At 40.8% G+C, this 24261-nt stretch overlaps 1 protein-coding gene across 2 annotated transcripts in view; it reads left to right on the top strand.

Annotated features, from left to right (window-relative positions):
* The window catches only part of RET (ret proto-oncogene), a 90679-nt gene that overhangs the window by 46981 nt on the left and 19437 nt on the right, over positions 1–24261 (top strand). For both annotated transcript variants that reach the window (XM_061380019.1, XM_061380017.1), the window contains 9 exons: positions 995–1288; positions 2154–2395; positions 4330–4531; positions 9844–10043; positions 14514–14772; positions 15915–16040; positions 17560–17670; positions 21420–21539; positions 23031–23287. In XM_061380019.1, the coding sequence (XP_061236003.1) occupies positions 995–1288; positions 2154–2395; positions 4330–4531; positions 9844–10043; positions 14514–14772; positions 15915–16040; positions 17560–17670; positions 21420–21539; positions 23031–23287 (1811 nt within the window). The remainder of the gene's footprint in view (positions 1–994; positions 1289–2153; positions 2396–4329; positions 4532–9843; positions 10044–14513; positions 14773–15914; positions 16041–17559; positions 17671–21419; positions 21540–23030; positions 23288–24261) is intronic.

Raw genomic sequence — 24261 nt, 5'->3', positions numbered from 1 at the left:
TCATTAGATAGTGGAGCAGGAAATGGGTGAGGAGTTAATGGCATACCACTGTGATCAGTTGCAGAAATTCTGCTGTGGGAGAGAGTCTGTAGTAGCTGTCTTGAGTTTTTAAGAGCCATATATCAATACTACCCTTTGACTTAGGTGCCTTGATGTTGAAATGTTCAACTTCAGACACTCACTGTTATATTTTTTAAGGGCTGAGTGCTTGATATTTCACCCATTTTTGCTGCATTTTTGGTACTTGGTGTTCATGAATATCACTTAGCTATTTGTAACTGAACAAAGGAAGAACAGCTATCCAGAACTTGAGAGCCTTGTTTTTGTCCATATGGGTCAAAGTGACTTAGAGCATCTCCTCAAGTGAATTAGATCTGGTACAAAAATACTATCATTCCATCTGTAGTCAAACCAAGGTAGTAAAAATAAATAAAGCTTGAGGTTTTATTTGTAGATGGCACAAGTTGATGTCTGTGTTATTTTTTGACCAGCTCTTTATATTTCAAAATTATAAAGCAATTTGTCCTCTAAATGTAAATAATTTGGCCCATATCCTCAACTAGTATAAGCTATCAGACTTAAACGACAGTAGTTGCAAATCTCTCCTGAATATCTATTCCATTTCATGCACTTTTATTTCCCCTGATGCCACCCCACTCTGTTGTAGTCCCTCCAAAAACCAGTCCTATCAATAAGCTGATTACTAGTAGTGACCTGGTTTATGTCAGTGTCTTACAGACAGGATATATCATTCTGTGAGATTCTGATAATGTAAAACTGGTTTTAACACCTATAGTTTTTTGTCTTACTGGGGTTATTAAGATTAAAAGTCTTCCCACCAACAAATAACTCACTGAAGAATTGCTTCTGCATAATAGGACTATATGGTTGCTTGTGCAGTAATGGACTAGAGTACAAAATGACTAAAAATCTTGGTTCGTCACCTGCAAAATATTTCTTTTGGCGTTTTGTTCTTTTATTTCTTCCTCTGAAGCTGTAGGAAACTGGATGCCATTATCAAAGGTGATGCTGTATGTCTTCCTTTCATCCCACCCCTTTCAAGAGAAGGAATGTGACTCGGCTACACGCACCACAGTTTTCCTCTCCTTGATGAATGCTACTGCACCAGCTTGCAGTTCCCTGACAGCAAGGCAGCTTTGCTTCACAGAAATGGATCTCTCCTTTCACATCAAGGAGAATAAACCACCCGGCACATTTCATCAGCTCCAGTTACCCTCAATTCATCATCTATGTCAGAATCTTAGCATTTCCTACAAACTCCTGGCAGGTAAAACTAGAACTGAGCCACTCATGTACCAGCAATAGATGTAAACAGCTGCACTCTGTTAAGATCTCTTTTGTAGTAGATCCTCTAGATTGATTCTGTAAAGGAAGTTCTATTGCAAATGTGAACTCAACCTGAAGATTTTTGCCTTTGAGATGTATAGGGATGGGAAGAAGGTCTGTCCCCTTCCCTAGGGAAAAGGTTGGTTTTAGAAGTTTGCACCAGCTAAGAACAGACTGGGAATATCCTGGGTTTTAAAATGTGCTGCTTCTAGATCATAGAATGGTTTGGGTTGGAACAGACCTTAAAAATCATCTGGTTCCAGCTCCCCTCCCATGGGCAGGGACATCTTCCACTAGGCCAGGTTGCTGAAAGGCCCATCCAGCCTGGTGTTAAACACTGCTTTGGAATGAAGCATTTACAACTTCTCTGGGCAACCTGTGCCAATGCCTCACCACTCACAGTCAGGAGCTTCTTCCTGATATGTAATCTAAATCTCCCCTCTTTTAGTTTAATGCCCTTGTAAAAAGTCTCTTTCCAGATTTCTTGTAGGCCCCCTTTAGGCACTGGAAGCTGCTCTGAGGTCTCCCCTGAGCCTTCTCTTCTCCAGGCTGAACAAGCACAACTCTCTCAGCCTGTCTTCATAAGAGAGGTGTCCCTCTTGTGTTGGGGGTCCCAGAGCTGAACACAGTATTCCAGGTGGGGTGTCTACCCTAATATAGCCACACAACTTACTTGTGAGTCTGCCTTTTACCATGCAGTCCAAAATGGATTTACTGGATTGCAAAAGAGTATTAAAGAAGAAAACCATCGGAGTCCTGCACTGAGAAGTGATAGCACCTATTTATACTGAGGCTCTGTTTTTCAGCTGAAGGTATGCCCTTCCGATACAATGAGAACACCACCGGTGTGAGTGTGACACAGCGCCTAGATCGAGAAGAGAGAGAGAGATACGAGCTGATAGCCAAATGTACTGTGAGAGAGGGCTTCAGGGAGATGCAGGTGGAGGTGCCCTTCCTGGTGAATGTGTTAGATGAAGATGACTCTCCGCCCTTCCTGCCCAATGGCACTGATACTGCAGATGCTGTAGTGGAATTCAACAGGAAAGAGGTAATTTTCTTCTTTATATAATTCCTAAAGTAGGATCACAGCAGTGGGAGTCATACTCTGGGTAGTGGATCTTGGCAACAAGTACATCACTGCACCATGCTCTACAGCCCTGTGATTGTAAAATGTTGGGTTTGTAGGATTCCTCTCTCCTGAGTTGTACCTTACTCAGACCCCAGATGAAAGAAGAGAATTAAACAGTGTAAGGACACGTCAACAGTTCCTGAGGCCAAGACGGACCATTGCTGAGATTGTGGTCAGCATCACTGTATCTCCCTATACTGAGGTTTGCTCTGTATTTGTTACGGAGTTGCTTCCCCCAGCTAACTAAAAGCGAGTGGCGTTAGGGCAACACTCAGAAGGATATCACAGTATCACACAGTATCACAGTATGTTAGAGATTGGAAGGGACCTCAAAAGATCATCTAGTCCAATCCCCCTGCCGGAGCAGGAACACCTAGATAAGGTTACACAGGAACGTGTCCAGGCGGGTTTTGAATGTCTCCAGAAGGAGACCACAACCCCCCACCCCACCCACCCCACAAAAACCCAAAAACCTCTTGTGCTCCAATTTGTACCCATGATATGTGTGTGTCCTTCCCATATATGCAGATCTATGTAAGATATCAGAGCTTTACTCAGAACATTTATTAGAATGCTGTACCATTAACAGAAAGTTAAAAGAAGCGATTGTCTTCTGCAGACAAACATTGTACCTGGCAGTGGTGTTTCCACGGCCAAGCTGTTAACAAAGAGCTCCAGGATCTTACTTTAATGGTGCTTTTCCACTTTTCCTTTACCATCACCTGCCCTAGTGATCTTTCAAGAGGTCTTAACCCCTGGGTGTATTTGTTTGTGCCCCCTGAACATGTACACCCACATGTACACTCCAGTAGAAAAGTATATTCTTTCTTCTTTTGGCTTTTCAGTAGGCACTTTGGGGGCCTCAGGGATGTGTTTTTCTTGAGGTGACTTCTGTTTAGTAACAACATCTGTGTTTTTTTTGTAGTCAGATTTCCCTTCAAAATACATTTTGCTTGTATTTGTGTCTGGAAGGGGTAAGAATGATTTTGGGAGTTTGCTGCCACCTCCCGACTAGAACAAGTGTTGACAAGATACCTGTGAACATACCACATTTGCCTGGGTATAAAGTAATTCCTTTTTACTTCTGAAAAATTTGAGGTGGGGGAGTTCTGTTTAGGTTCTGTTTAGGTCTGGATGACAGAAACTGAAGATCTCACGAAAGTGTTTTATACAGTAAAATATTTTCTTTGAAATTACATGCCTGCAAAGTGTTTGGAATGCAGTGAATTTCACTGGCATTTTGCAGTGGAAAAAAAAAAGGCATTATATTTGTAAACTTTAAAATTTTTCTAATACCTAAGTGAACTTGAAACAACAGAATGGCTAACAGAAATCTTAAAGATCTTGTGGCTTCAGTATCTCAGTAGAGAACAGCAATCTAGTAGACTAAGCAGAAGATGGACAACCCAAGTCACTTTTGTCATTTGGGTAATGAGTTTGACCTGTCTGAATGTATTTCACGCCTATTGAGTGTGCATATTACTGACCTGTTTTATGGGGTTTTTTTTAGTAGTGGTGTAGAATAATGTTGATTTTTAAAAATTAAAAAAATCAAGAGCTTTCAGGTGCACTCATTTCCTAACTCAAAAGTTTAGCACTGTATTTAGATATAAACTGATATGATGACATGACAAGTTGGTAAGTTCTTTTTAACTGCCATCTTTTGATCTTCTGACTCAGATCCAAATAGGTGTGAAATAGTGATAACCTGAAGCTTAAAATAAATTTGAATGAAAGTAGGCTTGAGAGAAAGTTGTAAGGTTTTAGTTGGCCAATATTTCAATCTCCCAAACACATATCACATATAAAAAGCTTTGGGTAATTCAGCAATGTCATTTATTATTTCCTTCTAGGGAACTGTTCTTGCAACGCTAACTGTATACGATGCAGACACAACCCCTATTTATCCCCTCGAAAGCAGCAGAAAGAAATACACAGGAACCATTATTACTGACGATCCCTGGATGAGTGAAGCATTTCGGGTAGAGCACATCTTTGATGAAATCCACTTCAGCCCAAATGGCAGCCAAGTGAGAGGAACTCAACATGAGTACAGTAAGGTCTCTTTCTTCAAATAAAGAAGTTGCTTGGTAGTAATTGACCAGTGAGCTCTTGAAGTTTTCCAAGTGTCCTGTAAATATTGAGCCAAAGAAAGCTAAGAAATTTCCAGTTAAGCAAACACTGAGTTCTAAAAATGTTCTGAAAAAATTGAGTTAGTTCATCTCTGGAATAGGGAGCTTGTGGCGTGTTGTTGTGGATACTGAATAAGCAATAAGTTCGGATTGTGGGGTTCGCAGCGTTACAGGTAGAAGGTAAGAGGACTTCTTCAAACATCTTGAATGGCACAGAGCATAACTCTGTAGAAGCATATTTTCATTTTTAACTTGCCTTCTGTTTCCTGTTAGGGATAACTTTGATACATATGGTTTTTATATGATCATTTTACTGGAATTGCATCAAAATTTTGGGACTCTATTTGGGAGGCCAGGTCTACTGGAGGCTGGTGGAGTTAGGGACCGACAACGAAGGGGAAGAGCAGTTTTGGTAGGAGGCTTGCCAGGCTGGTCAAGAAAGCTTTAAACTAGATGTGTTGGGGGAGGGGAGCATCATTCCATCCCAACACACCCAGTCAGTTGCCAGCATCTATAATAAATGCTTGGAGCAATGTAGAGATATTTCGGCTCCTCCAGCCAATGAGCTGGTTTCATTTGGAGCTCAGCTCAGATGTCTCTATACAAACGCCCATAGTATGGGGAACAAACAAAAGGAATTAGAGATGTGTGCATGTCTAGAGGGGTATGATGTAATACGTATCACAGAAACATGATGGGATGGCTCCTATGACTTGGAGTGTTGGAATGGAAGGTTACAGCCTCTTTAGAAAAGACAGGCCTGGGAGGCGGGGAGGGGGAGCTGCCCTTTATGTTAGGGATAGGCTGGAGAATATGGGACTCTGTCTGGGGACAGGTGAGCAGTTAACAGAGAGTTTGTGGGTCAGGGTCAAAGGGAGAGCAGCAGTGGGTGACATTACTGTGGGGATCTGTTACAGACAGCCTGATCAAGAGGAGTCCGTGGATGAAGTGCTCTATAGACAGATAGGAACATCCTCACACTCACAGGCCCTTGTCCTCATGGGGGACTTCAACCACCCTGACATCTGTTGGAGGGACGGTACGGCACAAGCAATCCAGGAGGTTCCTCGATTGTGTGGAAGACAACTTCCTTCTGCAAGTAATAGAGGAGCCGACAAGGAGAGGTGCCAGGCTTGACCTCGTGCTCACCAACAGGGAAGGGCTTGTTGGAAATGTGGCACTCCAGGGCAGCCTTGGTTGCAGAGATCACGAGATGGTCGAATTCGAGATCGTCAGGACAGTGAGAAGAACATGCAGCAAGCCCACTGCCCTGGACTTCAAGACAGCAGACTTCGGCCTCTTCAGGAACCTGCTTAGTAAGGTTCCATGGGATATAGTCCTACAGGACAGAGGGGCCCAAGACTGTCGGATGATATTCAAGGATCACCTGCTACAAGCTCAGGAGTGTTGTGTCCCAACTAGAAGGAAGTGCATGCGAGGAGACCTTCTTGGATGGATAAGAAGCTGCTGAGGAAAATTTGAAGGAAAAAAAGGCTTATAAAAGGTGGAAGCAAAGACAGGCGGCCTGGGAATAATACAGGGATGTTGTCCAGGAAGCTGGGGACCAGGTTGGGAAAGCTAAGGCCCAGTTAGAATTAAACTTGGCTAGGGATGTTAAGGATAACAGGAAGGGATTCTGTAGCTATGTAGCGAATAAAAGACAGGCTAGGGACAACGTGGGCCCTCTCCAGAAGCTATCAGGAGAACTGGCTGCCCTGGATTTGGAGAATGCTGAGGTTCTGAATGACTTCTTTACCTTGGTCTTCACTGGCAAAGGCTCTGACCACACCACCCAAGTCCTGGAAGGCAGATGCAGGGACTGTGAGAATGAAGACGTTGGGCCCACTGTAGGAGAGGATCAGGTTCGAGACCATCTTAAGAACCTGAACGTGCACGAGTCCATGGGGCCTGATGAAATCCATCTGTGGTTCCTGAAGGAGCTGGCAAATGAAGTTGCTAAGCCATTGTCCACCATGTTTGAAAAATCATGGCAGTAAGCTGAAGTTCCCGATGACTGGACAAAGGGAAATATAACCCCCATTTTCAAAAAGGGGACAATTGATGACCCAGGGAATTACAGAGCAGTCAGTCTCACCTCTGTGCCTGGCAAAATCTTAGAGCAGATTCTCCTGGAAGGCATGCTAAGACACATGAAAATCAACAAGGTGCTTGGTGACAGCCAGCATGGCTTCAGTAAGGGGAAATCCTGCCTGAGCAATTTGGTGGCCTTCTATGATGGGGCTACATAACTGATGGACAGCGGTAGAGCAGTTGATGTCATCTACCTGGATTTGTGTAAAGCGTTCGACACTGTCCCACACGACATCCTTGTCTCTAAATTGGAGAGACATCAATTTGATGGATGGACCACTCGGTGGATAGAGAACTGGCTGGATGGGCACACACAAATAGCTGTGGTCAGTGGCTTAATGTCCGGCTGGAGACCTGTAACGAGTGGTGTCCCTCAGGGATCGGTGTTGGGACCGGCCTTGTTTAACATCTTCGTTGCTGCCATGGACAGTGGGATTGAGTGCGCCCTCAGCAAGTTTGCCGATGACACCAAGCTGTGTAGTTCGGTTGATACGCTGGAGGGAAGAAATGCCATCCAGAGGGACCTTGACACGCTTGTGAGGTGGGCCGATGCCAACCTCATGAAGTTTAACCATGCTAAGTGCAAGGTCCTACACCTGGGTCAGAGCAATCCCAGGCACAGCTACAGGCTCGGCAGAGAAGAGATTCAGGGCAACCCTGTGGGGAAGGACTTGTGGGTGCTGGTTGATGAGAAAATGAACATGAGCCGACAGTGTGCACTTGCAGCCCAGAAAGCCAACCGTATCCTGGGCTGCATCAAAAGGAGTGTGACCAGCAGGTCAAAGGAGCTGATCCTGCCCCTTTATTCTGCTCTCGTGAGACCTCACTTGGAGTATTGTGTGCAGTTCTGGTGTCCTCAACATAAAAAGGACATGGAACTGTTGGAAGAAGTGCAGAGGAGGACCACGAGGAAGATCAGGGGACTGGAGCACCTCCCATATGAAGATAGGCTGAGAAAGTTGGGGCTGTTCAGCCTGGAGAACAGAAAGCTGCGTGGAGACCTCATAGTAGCCTTCCAGTATCTGAAGGGGGCCTATAGGGATGCTGGGGAGGGATTCTTCGTTAGGGACTGTAGTGATAGGACAAGGGGTAATGAGTTAAACAGGGGAAGTTTAGATTGGGTATAAGGTGGAAATTCTTTCCTGTTAGGGTGGTGAGGCACTGGAATGGGTTGCCCAGGGAGGTTGTGAATACTCCATCCCTGGCAGTGTTCAAGGCCAGGTTGGACAAGGCCTTGAGTGATATGGTTTAGTGTGAGATGTCCCTGCCCATGGCAGGGGGTTGGAACTTAATGATCTTAAGGTCCTTTCCAACCCAAACTATTCTATGATTCTGTGATTCTATGATACATATTATATGAGACAAGAGTGATGGTATATTGAAAATGTAGGATCTGAGCATGACGTGAATGGTATGGAATAAGGGGTTGATACTGTCCTGGATTCAGCAGTAGCAGTCATTTTTTCTTCTGCTTAGTAGCTGGTGCAGTGCTGTGTTTTTGACTTTCAGCTTGGGAACAGCCCTGATAACACCGATGGTTTTAGTTGCTGCTCAGTAGTGTTTACTCTGACCAAGGACTTTATGAGTCTCATGCTCTACCAGGGAGAAGGGAAAGTTGAGAAGAAGCAGAGACAGAACACCTGACCCAAACTAACCAAAGAGGTATTCCATACCACAGCACTTACATCCACTATATAAACTGGAGGCAGTTAGCCGGAAGGGCTAGATCACTGCTTGGGTCGGGCTGGGTACCGGTGGGTGGGTGGTGAGCGATTGTATTCTCTTCCCTTGTTATTTCCCTTATCATTATTATTATTGGTGGTAGCAGTAGTGGTTTGTGTTATACCTTGGTTACTGGGCTGTTCTTAACTCATGGGAGTTGCATTCTTTTGATTCTCCTCCCCATCCCTCTGGGAGAGGGGAGAGGAAGGAGAGGGGAGTGAGTGAGCAGCTGCGTGGTTCTGAGTTCCTGGCTGGGCTTAAACCACGACAGACATCAATTTGATAGATGGACCACTTGGTGGATAAAGAACTGGCTGGATGGCCATGTGCGAAGAGTTGTGGTCAGTAACACAGTGTCCAGCTGGAGACCAGAAACAAGTGGTATCCCTCAGGGATCGGTGTTTGGACTGGTCTTGTTCAACACCTTTGTCACTGACATGGACAGTGGGATTGAGTGCGCCCTCAGCAAGTTTGCCAATGACACCAAGCTGTGTGGTTCGGTTGATACGCTGGAGGGAAGAAATGCCATCCAGAGGGACCTTGACACGCTTGTGAGGTGGGCCGATGCCAACTTCATGAAGTTTAACCATGCCAAGTGCAAGTTGCTACACCTGGGTCGGAGCAATCCCAGGCACAGCTACAGGCTGGGCAAAGAAGAGATTGAGAGCAGCCCTGTGGAGAAAGACTTGGGGGTGTTGGACAGAGAGAAAATGAACATGAGCTGGCAGTGTGCACTCGCAGCCCAGAAAGCCAACTGTATTCTGGGCTGCATCAAAAGGAGCGTGACCAGCAGATCAAAGGAGGTGATCCTGCCCCACTAGTCAGCTCCTGTGACACCTCACTTGGAGTATTGTGTGTGGTTCTGGTGTGCTCAGCATGAAAAGGACATGGAACTGTTGGAAGAAGTGCAGAGGAGGGCCACGAGGATGATCAGGGGACTGGAGCACCTCCCATATGATGACAGGCTGAGAAAGTTGGGGCTGTTCAGCCTGGAGAAGAGAAGGCTGCGTGGAGCCCTTATAGCAGCCTTCCAGTATCTGAAGAGGTGCTATAGGGATGCTAGGGAGGGACTCTTTGTTAGGGACTGTAGTGATAGGACAAGGGGTAATGGGTTAAAACTTAAACAGGGGAAGTTTAGATTGGATATAAGGAAGAAGTTCTTTCCTGTTAGGGTGGTGAGGCACTGGAATGGGTTGCCCAGGGAAGTTGTGAATGCTCCATCCCTGGCAGTGTTCAAGGCCAGGTTGGACGAGGCCTTGGGTGATATGGTTTAGTGTGAGATGTCCCTGCCCATGGCAGGGGAATTGGAACTGGATGATCTTAAGAGCCTTTCCAACCCTAACTATTCTGTAATTCTATGATTCTCAAATATACATTTGTGGATAGTGTGGGTCGGTAATAGAGTAATTTTTTCCTTTGCAGAACTGGTACTGAATAAAAGCATTTCAGTCACAGAGCATCGTTACTTCCAGTTGGATGTTTTGGTGAATGACACAGAGTTTCATGGCCCAGAAAGATCGGTGATGCTTCATTTCAATGTCTCCATCCTCCCTGTCAGCATTCAGTTTCCAAACATGACCTACCAGTTCACAGTGAACAGAAATGCTGAACGCTTTGCACAAGTAAGAACTATGTAGTTTATACTTTCGCTTCAGACAGATCTCAGTAGATAGATCACTGAGACAAGATGCGTTGGAGCATTGGTTTTAGTGGTTTTCAGTAGAATCAATGAAAAATATGATATCAATATGATTGTTGCTGGATGCAGTGGATAGCAGGTAGACTGTACACTAGCTCACCCACCAACAGAGGAGGAGCCACACATGGAAATAACGTGTGTTATAGATGGCAGGACTTGCAACCCTTAGGCATAACTGGAAAAATATCAGGGGCAAAAAAAATTTGAAGTTTGTCCCAGCTATTGGAGTCACAGCTTTACATATTGCAGTATGTTAATGGCTTTTCTCTAGATAATGGCTAGTTAGTAATTAATGTGTTTCCTAATTTAACCCTCCTTTTAGCTTAATCACCACTATGGCCATTAATAATGCCTTCCAGAAACACTTTCTAACAGGTTGACATTAATCAGGTGAAAATTACAATGTAATTTCTATGGAGCATGTACATTAATAAGGAACTAGTTTAATGTAATTAATATTGTGAAAGTGAATATTAAAAACATCAGTGATGAGCCATTTTTGGAGACTTGCTGGAAAGTATACCTAAAAATGAAATAAAGTAATAAAACTGCCACTGTATTTGTAGCAGAGAGGAGGACTGAGACTAAAGTATGATATGATCATCCCAGTTGCAGAGAAACCCATATCATTAGAAGACTTCTAAGGAAGAATTCAGTTTTATTAATCTTCAAGCCTCTGGCTAGTTGTAAAATTAAGAAGGAAGTTAGATATATTGTGTGTTCTTACATTCAATCTGATGAAATGTGCTATGGCTTGATGACTCTTCACAATACAGCATGGGCCTTACACAACCAATAATAATGCCACTGCTCCATCAAGGGATATTTTACCCACAGTCTGCACTGAATATACTAAATAAGAGAAGGATATTATTGGTGTGTTCAAATAGTGGGCTCTTTACAAAAGGCTACTTCTTTATATCATTTTGTGATGACTTGCAGCTGCCACTTTTAAATTTGCAGTCTGTTAGAAACTTCAGCACATAATTCAGTGCTTTTTTGCAGGTCACAATATTTTTTATGTTCTCTTTGGGTAATTTGTAGCACCAGATTGTGAAAGCTTTATTCTCAGTAGTGTAAAAAAACCCTCTTGCTTGGAGATAGGGTGAAACCAGTTGGTTTCCCCTTCAAAGAAATAATAGCATAGGTTCACAAGATACTTAGCCTAGCTCTTAGCATCTAGAAAGAGATCCCAACTGTATGTACGCCATGACGTGACTGTAATTGTAAAAAGTGAGGAAACTTAACTATTGGGTAGATACAAATATAGGTTAATTTATTGCAATTTTTTGTGTGTGTATATATGTACATGTGCACACAAATTTTGTATATAGGTATATGCATCCCTTCATAATAAGAACTAATGAGTTGCAAGTTAAATTTGGGTAAACTGTGTTTATCTGTATGTACTCTGGATTGCTTAAACACATTTGTTTAAGTCTGGGGGTATATAGTTTTCTAGTTCTAGAATGCAAAATTAAAAAAACAAACCAGCCAACCATTTGACTTCTAAAGCTGCTGGTTTTGCTCTTGTCAGGGCAGTCAAACGTCTGAAAGGGAAGCATCTGAAAGGGAGTTTTAGGGTTTCTGGAAACAGTGGTGCTTCCCACTAACTGCAGTTTCACTGGGTGGCAGTAGTAGTAGGGAAAAATGTTCCAGGCAAGAACTCCAAGGCTGTGGGAAGAGCTCTTTGTGCTGCCTAAACACAAATTCACAAAGAGCGTTAAGTGGTCTGATTCTTGACCAGGGAAATGCAAAACTCATCCTGGCTCTGGAGTTAAAGTGCCATCTACTTGTTTTCAAGGCAAGGTTTGAATATATGGTGTGCTCACCTTGGAGCAGAAGTCAGTGTAAGCAGCCTAGTCCCCAGCACTTCACATTATTGAAGTTGTCTGCATAATTAGCTGTGATGTGCCATGGCAGTGAGGAAAAGTACTAGGCTAGATTATCATGAAGGCTGAACTGTCTCTTGCCCTGAGAAAAACACAGAGCATGAAGAAATGATTAACTTCTGGGCTGATGCCATTTGTCTATTTGAGCAGCTAAATGAATTGAATAACAGAAGCATGGCCTGACAGTACAGGCTTGCCCAGTGGCATTTAACTTATCAAAGGACTTAAAGCTCTATTGACATTTACTGAGACAAATGATGAATAACATTGGCTGAGATTTTCAGAAAGGTTATATGTCCAAATGTCCCTGAAATTCAGTGAAGAGGTATTATTATCCGTATCCAGACTTTATTAAACTCTGGAGCTCAAAAGATGTTTTTTTCTGTTCCTATTTCTGATACTGGTATTTCTTTGTTAACTATTTAGAGTCTTGCAACAAGCACCTTTGTAGGTTCCTCCCTTATATGTTGATGTTAATCCTGATTACCAGGCTATTTTTCACCATACTTATGAGACAGAAGAACTTGCTGCTTCTACCTCCTTTCCGTGGAGCTGTGCTCTGCTGCATCTGGGAGCTGTCCTGAATCCACAGACTGTGGTGAAGAGCAAAGTTTTGAGCTTGGGCTTTCCCTAATGGAGTTAGGCAAGAAGAGAAAGCCTATCTTTTGTGTAGAAATGTCTTGAGGGAGAGCATTTTTAGGTTCTCAAATTATCCAGAGAAAGGAAAGCTGGCACTTATGATCTCTGAAAGATATTCTGCTCTTCAGGGACCCCATATTTATGGGATCTTCTCCATCCCTTTTGCAGAAAATTTCTGTTGATCAAAAAGGTGCCTGGGAAAAGTAGTTCTGACAGAGTGGGCAGAAAGGGCAGTTTAGTCTATATCAAGGTTAATGCCAGGGAACATTGTTATGTTCTTGTACTGCCTTAAAGAAATGCCATCTAAGCAATTGTAAAACACTGCCAGTTGCAATACAGTACCAAAATGAAAATGACATGGTTCTGGAAAGGACCTGTCTAGACCTTATGTCTAGACAGAATTTATGAACAGTCTTGTCTTCTTTTTCTTCCTGCCAGTCCAAGCATTCTGTGGAGAAGAGATGGCATGGAAGAAATGGCTTAGCTTCTGGTTGCTTTAATAGTCTTTCTATGTTATCCTGCCAGAAAACAAGCAAGCAAGCAAGCGAACAAACAAAGAAACCCTAACAAAACTGCAAACCAACCAACCGACAAAACAAGACAAAATACAAACCAGCAAAAAATGGTGCAAAGTGACCAGTGAATTGAATGGGAATATGTTAAATTAAGTGGGATTATCTTGTGACAAAGTATGTCTTAAAGGACTGCAAAAGCTTCTTCTCTGACTTTAAATAGTCCAGGTTCATAGGAAGAGATCATAGTATAATTTTTTTTTCTTTTTTTCTTTTTTTTTTTTTCACTTTCTTTAATAATAATGCTAAACCCAAGATCATAGAATGGTTTGGGTTGGAAAGGACCTTAAGAGCATCTGGTTCCAAGCCCCCTGCTATGGGCAGGGATGCCTCACATTAGACCATGTACAGATATGCTCTTACCAGTGGTAGTATTTGAAAATACATTTTAACTGCAGCAGTTGAAAAGGATCCATCACCAACTTCCCTTCAATAGCACTCCACCCTTCACATTGTGGCTTTCCATGCAAGAAAAGCCAGTGCCTCTCGGCCTGATCTGAATCCCACTCCTGTAAATGGAAAATCCAAAGTGAGCTTTGGATCAGTTCATATAGGAGCTGGACAGGAGATGGGACTTTACATTCCTATGCTTCTTAAATAAATTGTTTCAGACTGAAGAGTGTTCTAGGACAGATATTTTGGCAGGCAGAAGTTCAAATACAGCAAACCAACATATTTCATTTTTAAATTAAAATGTTTTAGAAATTGCAAATGGAAAACAGTGAAGTCCTTATTCCTTTTAAGGCTTCTGAGAACTCTGCTGGCCAAAATCTTTGACTGTAATATTATGAAAATTATGTATTAGCAATTTCTGTCTTACTTGAAACGAGTCTCAGCTTTGTTCACACTGAGCTCTTTGCGTTTTCAAGCAAGACCAAAGTGTTTCTCACTGATCAGCCTGGGACAGACCAGAGACTGAACTCAGACTTTCCCAAATCACAGGGTCTGGTTCTCAGCACTGCTGACCAGATATCACTGGGTCTCTGGGTCAAGTCTTTTTGCATGTCCACTGCTAGCTTTAAGACAATGGTAATACTTTAGTTCTCATTTTTACTGAGGGTAAATCACATTTGAAGCATTTACATACTGCATTGGTAGTAAAGTATAAAATCTGTCGTAAACCCGAGGTAAATGCTGAACTCTGCCAGCTATAATGTGTTTAATTGTCTTTCAGATGTTTTGGGGAAGCACAGAATATTTTTGATGTATAGTTGGTTTTGTTTGGTTTTGTTTGTTTGATTATTTTTTTTTCCTGTTGTATGTGATTCCTTTTTTGGTGTTTGAGTCTAGATAGGAAAAATCTGCATTGAAAACTGTATGAAGTTCCGTGGTGTGAACATCACCTACAAGTTACTGTCCCCCAACACAAGCTGCTATGCTGTCGGCATACTTCAAGGCCGAGAGGACAAATATGGAAGCCTTTATGTGAATGATTCCTCTGTGCTGCGCAGACCCGAATGCAAGGAAATACAATACACTATTCAAGCTACAGACAAGCAGAGCAGGAAACATACCAAAACCTTCCTTACTGTTTTATTGGAAGGAACTCGTAAGTACCTGAGTCAATTAGAACTATTTACTTATTCGTGAGTGTGCTGGTATTGGGTGATGCGTTAGTAGGGTAATCTATAAAGTCATGGCATTAACAATGAAAATGAGTTTGAGCTGCAAAATACAGATCACAAAGTTTGATTTTTGAGTTTTGATTCAGACCTGCCTGTAGCAGATACTTGTTTGAGGAACTAATTCACAGGAAGGTGGTTTAATATGCGCAATTCCTAATGTTCATGATGACATTTGATTTATAAGAATCTTTTTTTGTGGTTTTGTGACCTTTATTTCAAGAAAAGGAAGGGAAAATAAGTGTTTTATATATGTTTGAAACCACAAATCTCTGGCCTATATATATTTATTCAATCATCTTTCTCTCCACTTCTCTCTCTAATTTTTCCTTTTAAAAAAACCAAAAAACAAAACCACCAACGTAAAAAAAAGCTTAACATTCATGTAGGGCTTTGTTTTACTGAAAAGATTGCAAGGGCAGAATGTTAGACATACTCTGTAACAGTCACAACAGAGGAGGACTACACTGGAAATAATCATTTCTCTCCAAACTATATCACACTTTATGCAAAACCTTACAGTGCTACCTGATAATTGCCTCTCTTTGATTCTGTCACATCAGAACTCCTGTGCCAAGAGCAGATGGCTTGAGGAGGAAGAAACAAAAGCCTGCAGTGGACATCTTTTTGCAAAAGCCTGATGCTGTCTGAAATCATACATTTCTAGCTGCTCTTTTTTGGGCAGCTACTGCATTAGCCCAAGTACTAGGTGTTTTCCCTTAATTAAAAGTTTTGTGTGAAGCTTTAAGTACCTTTGATCTCTGGGGTTTTTTTATTAGTATGTTACCACATTTCTACAGTTTTAGGCATTGACAGTGTGCTATTAAGTAAAGATGACTGCTGTCATGGTCTTGCTGTTTATTTCACAGAAGATAAAACCTGAACTTCTCTTTAACTGTTACCTAAGTTTACTAAGCACTGGGACAGTGTTCAGTCTTTCACTCCTTTTTCCGTCTTTCTTTCCTTCCTATTTATCCCTAAAAATGGAATTTTCTTTCTGATTTGAGGTGACTTGCTTGTGTATTCATTTCCCTTGTACTGAACTCACAGCAAATTCTTTTCCCAACAGTTTTAAAGAAAGAGGAGGACTGTCCTGACTCTTGTGCTGTGAGTAAGCACCATGCTGAATGTGAAGAGTGTGGTGGCCTGGGGGTGCTAACAGGAAGATGCCAGTGGAGGCAGGGGAGTGGAAAAGGTACATTTCTGTTGTGTGAAATCAAGCTACCGTTTAGTTGTAATTGTGCATTTGACTTCTATAGATATAAAATGATTTATTCTGGCTGGACAACATGGTACAGTAAACTACACAGAAGTTGAGGCTAAAAAATATTTATCATAATACCCAAATTAAACATAGAATCATAGAATGGTTGGGATTGGAAGGATCCTCTAGTTCCAACCCCCCTGGCATGGGCAGGGACACCTCACACTAAACCATGTTGCCCAAGGCTCTGTCCAGCATGGCCTTGAACGCTGCCAGGGATTTACCACTTCTTTGGGCAACCTGTTCAGTGCCTCACCACCCTCACAGTAAAGAACTTCTTCCTTATATCTAACCCCAGCTTCTCCTGTTTAAGTTTTAACCCATTATCCCTTGTCCTTTCACTACAGTCCCTAAAAAAGAGTCCCTCCCCAGCATCCTTATAGGCCCCCTTCAGATACCGGAAGGCTGCTATGAAATCTCCACACAGCCTTCTCTTCTCCAGGCTGAACAGACCCCAATTTCTTAGCCTACCTTCATACAGAAGGTGCTCCAGCCTCATGGCCCTTCTCTGGACCTTCTCCAACAGCTCCATGTCCTTCTTATGTTGAGGACACCAGAACTGTACACAGTACTGCAAGTGGGGTCTCACAAGGGCAGAGGGGCAGGGTCACCTTCTTCGACATAGAATCATAGGATCATAGAATAGTTAGGGTTGGAAAGGACCTTAAGATCATCAAGTTCCAACCCCCCTGCCATGGGCAGGGACACCTCGCTCTAAACCATATTACCCAAGGCCTCGTCCAACCTGGCCTTGAAGAAGAAGTATAAGGAGGTTAAATTGGAATAGTAACTCTTGATCTTGTCACTGGTGATGTTGAACACAGGTAGTGAATTGGATTTACAGCAGTGTAGATTGAACAGATGACTTACAGCTCGCAAGGTAATCTCTGCAACTATGACTTGAGCTTGGAACATAGCAAACATAAGCCTGTGAGCAGGTACGCCCCAGCAGGCAGTTAGTGAGCACAGAAGCAGTGTCTCTGTTGTCTCTGTTTTCTGCAGTCTGTAGCACAGATCTGACAGATGACAGCACTCAACTCTTCCAGAGCAATGCTTCTGTGCTGATGGTTTATCCTTTCAAACTGCATGAGTATCACAAATTCTCTTTGACTGTTTGTAACCTTCATATTCAATTATGTGTGAAATTGTGCAGACATATCCCTAGTTGTGAAAGCAACTCTTCAGTCTCAAAATGGTCAACTACTGCTTTTTCAAGTAATACTTACTGTAACTGCAAGTGACATGCCCAGAGGGTTCTTGAAAGCAGAAGACATAGTAAAAAATAGATTTCTTCCAGTTGCTTTTAGTGGTTGTCTTGCCTGTTACTTTAGCAGGTGATATTTATTTAAAAAAAGAAGTAGCCCATGTGTCAAGGTGCACTAAGAAAATGGAATAAGCTTTCCTTCAAATCCTGTGGTATTTGTGCAGCTGTATATTTCTGTGTTAACAGGGATCACCACAAACTATTCCACGTGCACCCCGAGTATCAAGACTTGTCCAGATGGCATCTGTGACGTGATTGAGAACAAAGATCCAGCTGTGTGTCCCCAAGACTGCACAAGTATGGAAATATTTTAGGATGGGCTTTTCTATGTCACTGCTGATCACTGTTCAAGTTCTGATTTCCTGATAACAGATTCTTTTACAAGCTCAACATATTTAGTATCTCTGCATTATCATGCCTGCATTTCAGTCATACAAGAGAGTTAAAGTTTTAGGGACTAATCTTGTTCTTTTTAAGCCAGTCAGCCAGCACCTATTGGCTGACAGTAATGACAAGATAATGTTTTCTCAGTGATTCTCATTCCTCTCCCCTTTTAATTCACAGGTAGTGCTTTTTTAGTGGAGGTGTTTGCTGAAACAGGTATAGGTGTTAGGCAAGTTAAATGCCCTATTTCCAAACTTTAGCACAATATGATAGAAACCATCCCTTTTGAACTGCAACTTAAATAAGTAAGAAAAAAAATTCCATTTATAATACATGTGATTACAGAGGATCATTTGGGGAAATGCACCTGGCCTTATTTGACAGGTGACCATCAAAACATTCCAATGCCTTATCTATTTGAAGATACAGGCAGAGATTCATATAAGCAGCATTTATGAAGGAAGAATTGAAAAGCATTTGCTTTTTTTCTTGAGCATGTATTTCTACATTCCACTCATATACCTGCTCATACCTGCAAGCTTGCAAATCACCATGAAGATACAAAGGTTAGAAAAACAGTGTATTGTGCTTGAGCAATTTCAGTCTTTCATGAGATTGTAATTTTTAAGCGGATCTTTTTATCTATTGGTATCTACTTCAGGAATAAATGTTTCTTGAATAATTCTTATGTCTCTGATGTAGTATACTCCAAGTTTACCTTTTTAAAATTGAGTCTTAGAGGAGTTAGCGTTTACTTACAGGCTAAGACTTATGATCTTCTATAAAAGGAATTCATAAACAGGAATCTGTATTTTTTACATGTAAGAATCGGACTGTATATTGTAAACTTCTTATTGCAAAGATAATTATTTGATTAGAGTGCATAAAAACAATCCTGTGAGTGGCAGAAATGGTTGAAGTGAATGCAGGTAACTTCTCCAGTCATCTGAAAAGAATTCTTTATTGGTAATTACCGGAATCAGTTATCATTCAAAAAGTCGAAATATTTGTGCCAGAGGCTGAAATGCTGAAACCTGCAATGTGGAACATATGCAGCATCAGAAGTTTTGCTCAACAGAAGCCTGAAAGAAATAGTGTCTTATTAGATAATAGAAGCAGGCAACTAAGACAAACTTTCAAGATGTTATGTATGCCTTTTTAATGCCTGAGTTTGATAATATTATTCATGATTTAATGCAATTCAGAACCTGGGCTGGTGTCCAAAAGCAGTGTGTTTACAGACAAAGAAATCAGTGTGTTTTAGGAACTTAGAGGTACAGGAGTACCATTATCTCAGTTTTTACTGGCAGGGGACATGTCTTTGGGATTGGCAAGAAATAAATAGAAACCCCCAAATGCGTTTAGATCAAGGATATTCTTTAAGTACAGACAGTTGCTAAAATATTTTCTTTTTTTTTTTTTTGTTCTGGTAATTCATCTGTCATTATGATGGCTGTGTACTGCAGTCCCAAATTTACTTTCTCACACTAGCACTATGAATATTATATTAAAGGGCACTCAGCTGAAACAGCTGGTGCTGTGACTGTGCCTATCAAATAGAGGCAACCTAATTGCATTCTAAGCAAGAGACTTTCTTGTATTAAGTGGCTGCTTCTGAGCTGGTTGCAGTGGGTGAATCTGGTTACACATTCATAAATGATTGGTCTTCGTAAGTTACTCTGAACTTTGTCTTTCTGATAATGGAAAAGACTTATAGTGCCTAGGCTTCTACCTTGCTTTGTAGGTCTTTGTTTTCAGTGGTAGTCAGATGTTGTCCTTGGTTTTGTCCAACAACCCATGTTTTTAACTTTCTGAATTTCTGGAGTGTCTGTGTGATGTAGGATAGAGCCACATTTTAGCTTTTTCCAAATGACCCTGAAGCAGGGAAAGCTCTTTCTCACCACAGGGCAAGGGAAACAGCTGACGATTTCAACAAGAGCATGTGAAGTGCCACACAATTCAAAACGGTATTTTGGGATTTCCTTAGCAGGAATGCATTGGTGAAAAATACATTTTTAGGTCGCTGGAATGCATATAGGAAGTTCCATTTTTCTGATACACACCTGCAGTGACATTGTACTCATTTTCTTGCTGTGTAAAACCCCTTTGTCTTTAAATACTTTTCTCAAGAACAGTTTAGATAGGACCTGCTCATCCCCTGCTTCCCCTTCCTCAGGCCCTCAAACTTAGGCAGATATAGATAAATACATAATATTTTTCTGAGGCTAATGGAAGTTTTACTTCATCACCTCTTCACAATAGAGAAAATTAGCTGGTGATGGGATATTCAAGAATTTTTGGGAATGCCGACTCTTCCTCAAACAAGTGTCAGCTCAGAGCAGTGACTCAGCAGAGTCTCTTCCAGAGTTAACCAGCTGAGCTGCATACTATTTGGTAGGTGTGGCCTCTCTAGAGAGATGATCAAAATCTATTTTGCTTAAATACTCAAGCCCTCATTACACTCCTTCTAAAAAAGGGTATTTGCCTTTATGTTCCACAAAACTATCCTTTTCTTCAATTCATGTTCCACATCTAAAGAATGTAAAAGAGTTGTTCACTGTACTATTGACTTAGATGTGAGGGAGGAAAATGAGTTAAACCAAGACTATGTTAAAAAAAACTCATTCATCTTTTGAATCCCTTTATAGTTTAGCCAGTTTTTCTAAAAGGTAGCTAAACTTGCAGAGCTTGATTGATTCTGTCTATAAATGCTGTTTGTGATTAAAGGCAGTTCCTAAATAAAAAGTGTCACAACTAATGGTCATTTTTACAATAAATGCACAAAAAAAGTTATTTAATTGGAAATACAGTTGCAATTATTTTGCTTAAAGAACTCCTGCTTTAAATCAAGAGCAGTTCTGCATAAGTTTCTTTTTCCTTAAACAATGCCTTTTCAGATAATGGAAGATTTTTTTTTTTCTCACACTTGGCACTTACTCTTAATGCTTTTGCTAGGCTATCCCATGGCATTTTACAGATGTGATTAAGTATTGTTATCTCAGTTTGACAATGGAACAAATGATTTCTAGAACAGTATGCTGACTTTTCCAAGGTAAGAGGAAATTGGCATCAGAATCACGAACAGAACTGATGTCTGTAGGTTGCTGGTCTAAACCACTGGACATCATCTCAGGAGTGAAAAAAATACCAAACGCAATGGTGGAGACAAACTAGAATAAGTAGACTAGAGAAGATATTTTAGGGAGAATTTTAAAAGGTAAGATGACCTCACTGATAGAGAACAATAATGTTTTATGAGGAAACTGAGGCAGGACAGACGTGAGATGATTGTTTGAGGTAGATGTTTGGCATTAAGTATGGGGGTTCTGTATAAAGTTTCAAGGGGCACGTGAAATTAGGCAAGTAACCCAACTACATAATGTAAAGAGAACTGTTATGTTTTTATTAGAGATAAATTTTGATCCAGAGTCTTTCATAGGGGGAATAGCTGCTAATCGGGGCTAATGTTCAAGCAGTCCAAGGTGCCCTTATTTCAGAATTTAGACTGTCCCGTAATTGTTAGGATTCCCCATCTTTATCAATGCACTGTTCTGTGCCCTGTCAAATTTCAAATGCATACTAAGATAAACCCATGGGAAACTTTTTTTTTTTTCCCCTTTAACTATATGTCAGAATCTTAGGTTGTGTCTGTATTTGATTAGATGGAAACATTATTGGTGGTCATGGAAAAGGCATTGGAAATCTTGGAATTAAGTCAGGACATGGCATTTGTTACTGCTTCCCAAGACAGAACTGTTACTGTGAGAAAGATGATATCAAGGGTAAGTCTAAACATTATTTGCTGTTCTTATACTGATCTTTCCTCGGTTTGTATTTACCAATGATTGAAACTTGTGGGCATGTTAATAAGCATTGTCTTTGGTCAGAGACTGCTAATATAAAATTATTTAAGAACTGGCAACTTGACTTCTACTATGGACCCTGAAAATTTCCATAGGGGGTTGTATCTTGCGTTGGTTAAAGTCTTTTTTAGCTGTTACTACATGACAAACAGGTCAGTCATGCTTCCATTTCCAGCAGCATTTGCATTTCAGTGAGACTCACCTGCTATTTCCAAAGACAGCTAGGAGAATTAGAATAAAGACTTCAATTACTTTCAAGTAATTGTAGCTTCCTAATCATTTCTGAAAATCTCGACTTCAAAATGTCAGAGGTAACCAGCACCCATTGTGTTAGGAGGAGGAGTGGATTACTTTTTTCATTGACCTTTGTTTAAACAGAAAAACTCTGTGCAGTTGTTTGAAACAGATTGATGAGGATTTAAAAATGGGTGTTTTTTAATTTTTTTTTTATTACTAGTAAACATGAAATATTTTGCATCTCTAAAACCAAATTGTTTAGAATATATCTTAATTTGCTTTTTTGAGTAATTTTCCTACAGGCGTAAGACAAAGAAAATAAAGTTTATTGCTGTATTTTTTTCTTTTTTTTTTCTCTATTTCTTTTGCTCCCTGTTCTAGAAGGATATTGGGCTGTTTTCATTAATTTCCACTTATTTCTGAGGTACAGCTTGCAGATGTAGCTAAATTAATTGTGTATCTGAAGTCAGGTTTATCTGATTAGCAAAGGACTCTATTTTGTATCTCTCAGTTTCTTCGGGAAGTGACCTCCTAGGGATGCTGTCCACGTACCCTTAGAGATAAAGAAACTTAGCTTCCAAAGTAAGACACTAAAGTGCTTCTGTAAAAGGGGAAGTAGTAAATGGCGAGGAAGAAAAAATGCTTATTACTTTAGAAGCAGTTGCAGCATTAGGCAATGTTTTTCAGAAACAATTACTTAGATAAATACAAAGTAGAAATATTCTCTCATTGTATAATCTAAAAAGAAATATTCCGTAATAGCTAATAATTGACATAATAAATTAAATTTATATTTGAAGGCTTTATTTGATGGGTTGAATGACCCTAACATAAACTGTTGTCAGCAAACAAAATTCAGTTATAGGTCTTCAAGTGGTACTAGAAGATGAATACATGGTAGGCTGGGTCTTAAAGAAGAGTGGCAGAAGTAGCCTACATCTATGAAGATGCAGAACATGGGATAAAGCTAGCTATCCTTGCATTTACACAGACAGTTAAGCAAACACCTGCTGGTGTCCAAAATAATAATAATAAAAAGAATTGGTAAGTTTTTCCTCTAGGTTTTTAAATGATTTTGAGTTATGTTTCTGTCACACCTGCGTGCATTATATGCATTGCCTAATCAGAAGAAGGAGACAAGAAAAGTTCTGAGAAGCTCTTCTTCATCCACAGAGCCACTATGTGATGATGTGTGCAAGACTGTGATAGCAGGAGCAGTGCTGCTGTCCTTCATCATCTCTGTGCTGCTTTCTTCCTATTTCATCCATCGTTACCACAAGAATTCTCCGAAGCCACCTATTGCCTCTGCAGAAATGACATTCCGGCGCCCAGCCCAGTCCTACCCCATCAGTTATTCTTCTACTAATGTCCGCCGGCCTTCTTTAGATTCTATGGAAAACCAGGTGTCTGTAGACACCTTTAAAATACCAGTAAGTCTGATGTCATTTTGCATGGTTTCTTTTGATGTCTGTCTTGTTCCTAAAGAATGCTGCTTCTGCATGCAGAAAATGTTTCAGTAATGCAACCTATTCATAGAAATGCCCAACTGGGAATCAGGTGTACAGGCAGGAAACTGAAGATACTTGATGAGTAATTGAATAAACCATATAATTTACTCTATAAGACTAGTATATTCTTACACTTTTATTATGTTTTAATATATAGTAATATCTTAGCTCTGATTTGAGCCAATGTTTTTTTCTAAATGTAACTCTGCATTTGACACTAGTGGGGTTTTACTTTAACATTGTCCAATTAAATACTAATAATCAGCAGCTTCATAGTCTCTGTGATAAGCCATAGTACTGCAACAAGGCTACGTTTACAATAAAATCAAAAACCTTGCTGAGATGTGTTCAATCTGTTCCCGATTTCTGGTATACAGACTGCAGGTGTCAGTTGGGGTGGTATTTTTACCCACATCTGAAGGTTTTTTACCCTTCAGACTATCATACCTTTAATCTAGTTTCCTCTGTGTTATCTAGGATGCCTTCCAGCTGGTAGAGAAATACTGCCACTTTATATGACATGTGGCAACATCAAGTCTATATGAATTTTAGATAGTGAAGTCTTCACAGACCTTGTGCTCAGTTTGCTTTAATTTCTTGTCTGGTTTGTACATCTCTCATCAGTTTGCAACTGTAAGGCTTAATAACACTAATTTCATAATAGGAGGATTGTTGTCTCTGATGAATTCTTAAGGGGAAGCCTTATTCCGTGAGTAAAACTGATTTACTTCTCTGTGAAGTCGAAAGTCATATACTTGTAGTTACTCTGAAAGCAAGCATTTATACTGTATCACTTCATTTTTTATGTGTACCCAATTTTCCAGACCTGCAAATGTAATCCATTATCCATAGACTACATGTGCAGCCTGTTTTGAAGGAGAGGTTTTCAAGGTAAT

The sequence above is a fragment of the Neopsephotus bourkii genome, unplaced genomic scaffold, assembly GCF_033783945.1.
Source record: "Neopsephotus bourkii isolate Nb327-2 ecotype Australia unplaced genomic scaffold, CSIRO-AGI_Nbou_v1 NB_1783, whole genome shotgun sequence".
NCBI lineage: Eukaryota > Metazoa > Chordata > Aves > Psittaciformes > Psittacidae > Neopsephotus > Neopsephotus bourkii.
The sequence above is the reverse complement of the archived record's forward strand: the minus strand, read 5'-3'. Positions and strand labels throughout refer to the sequence as shown.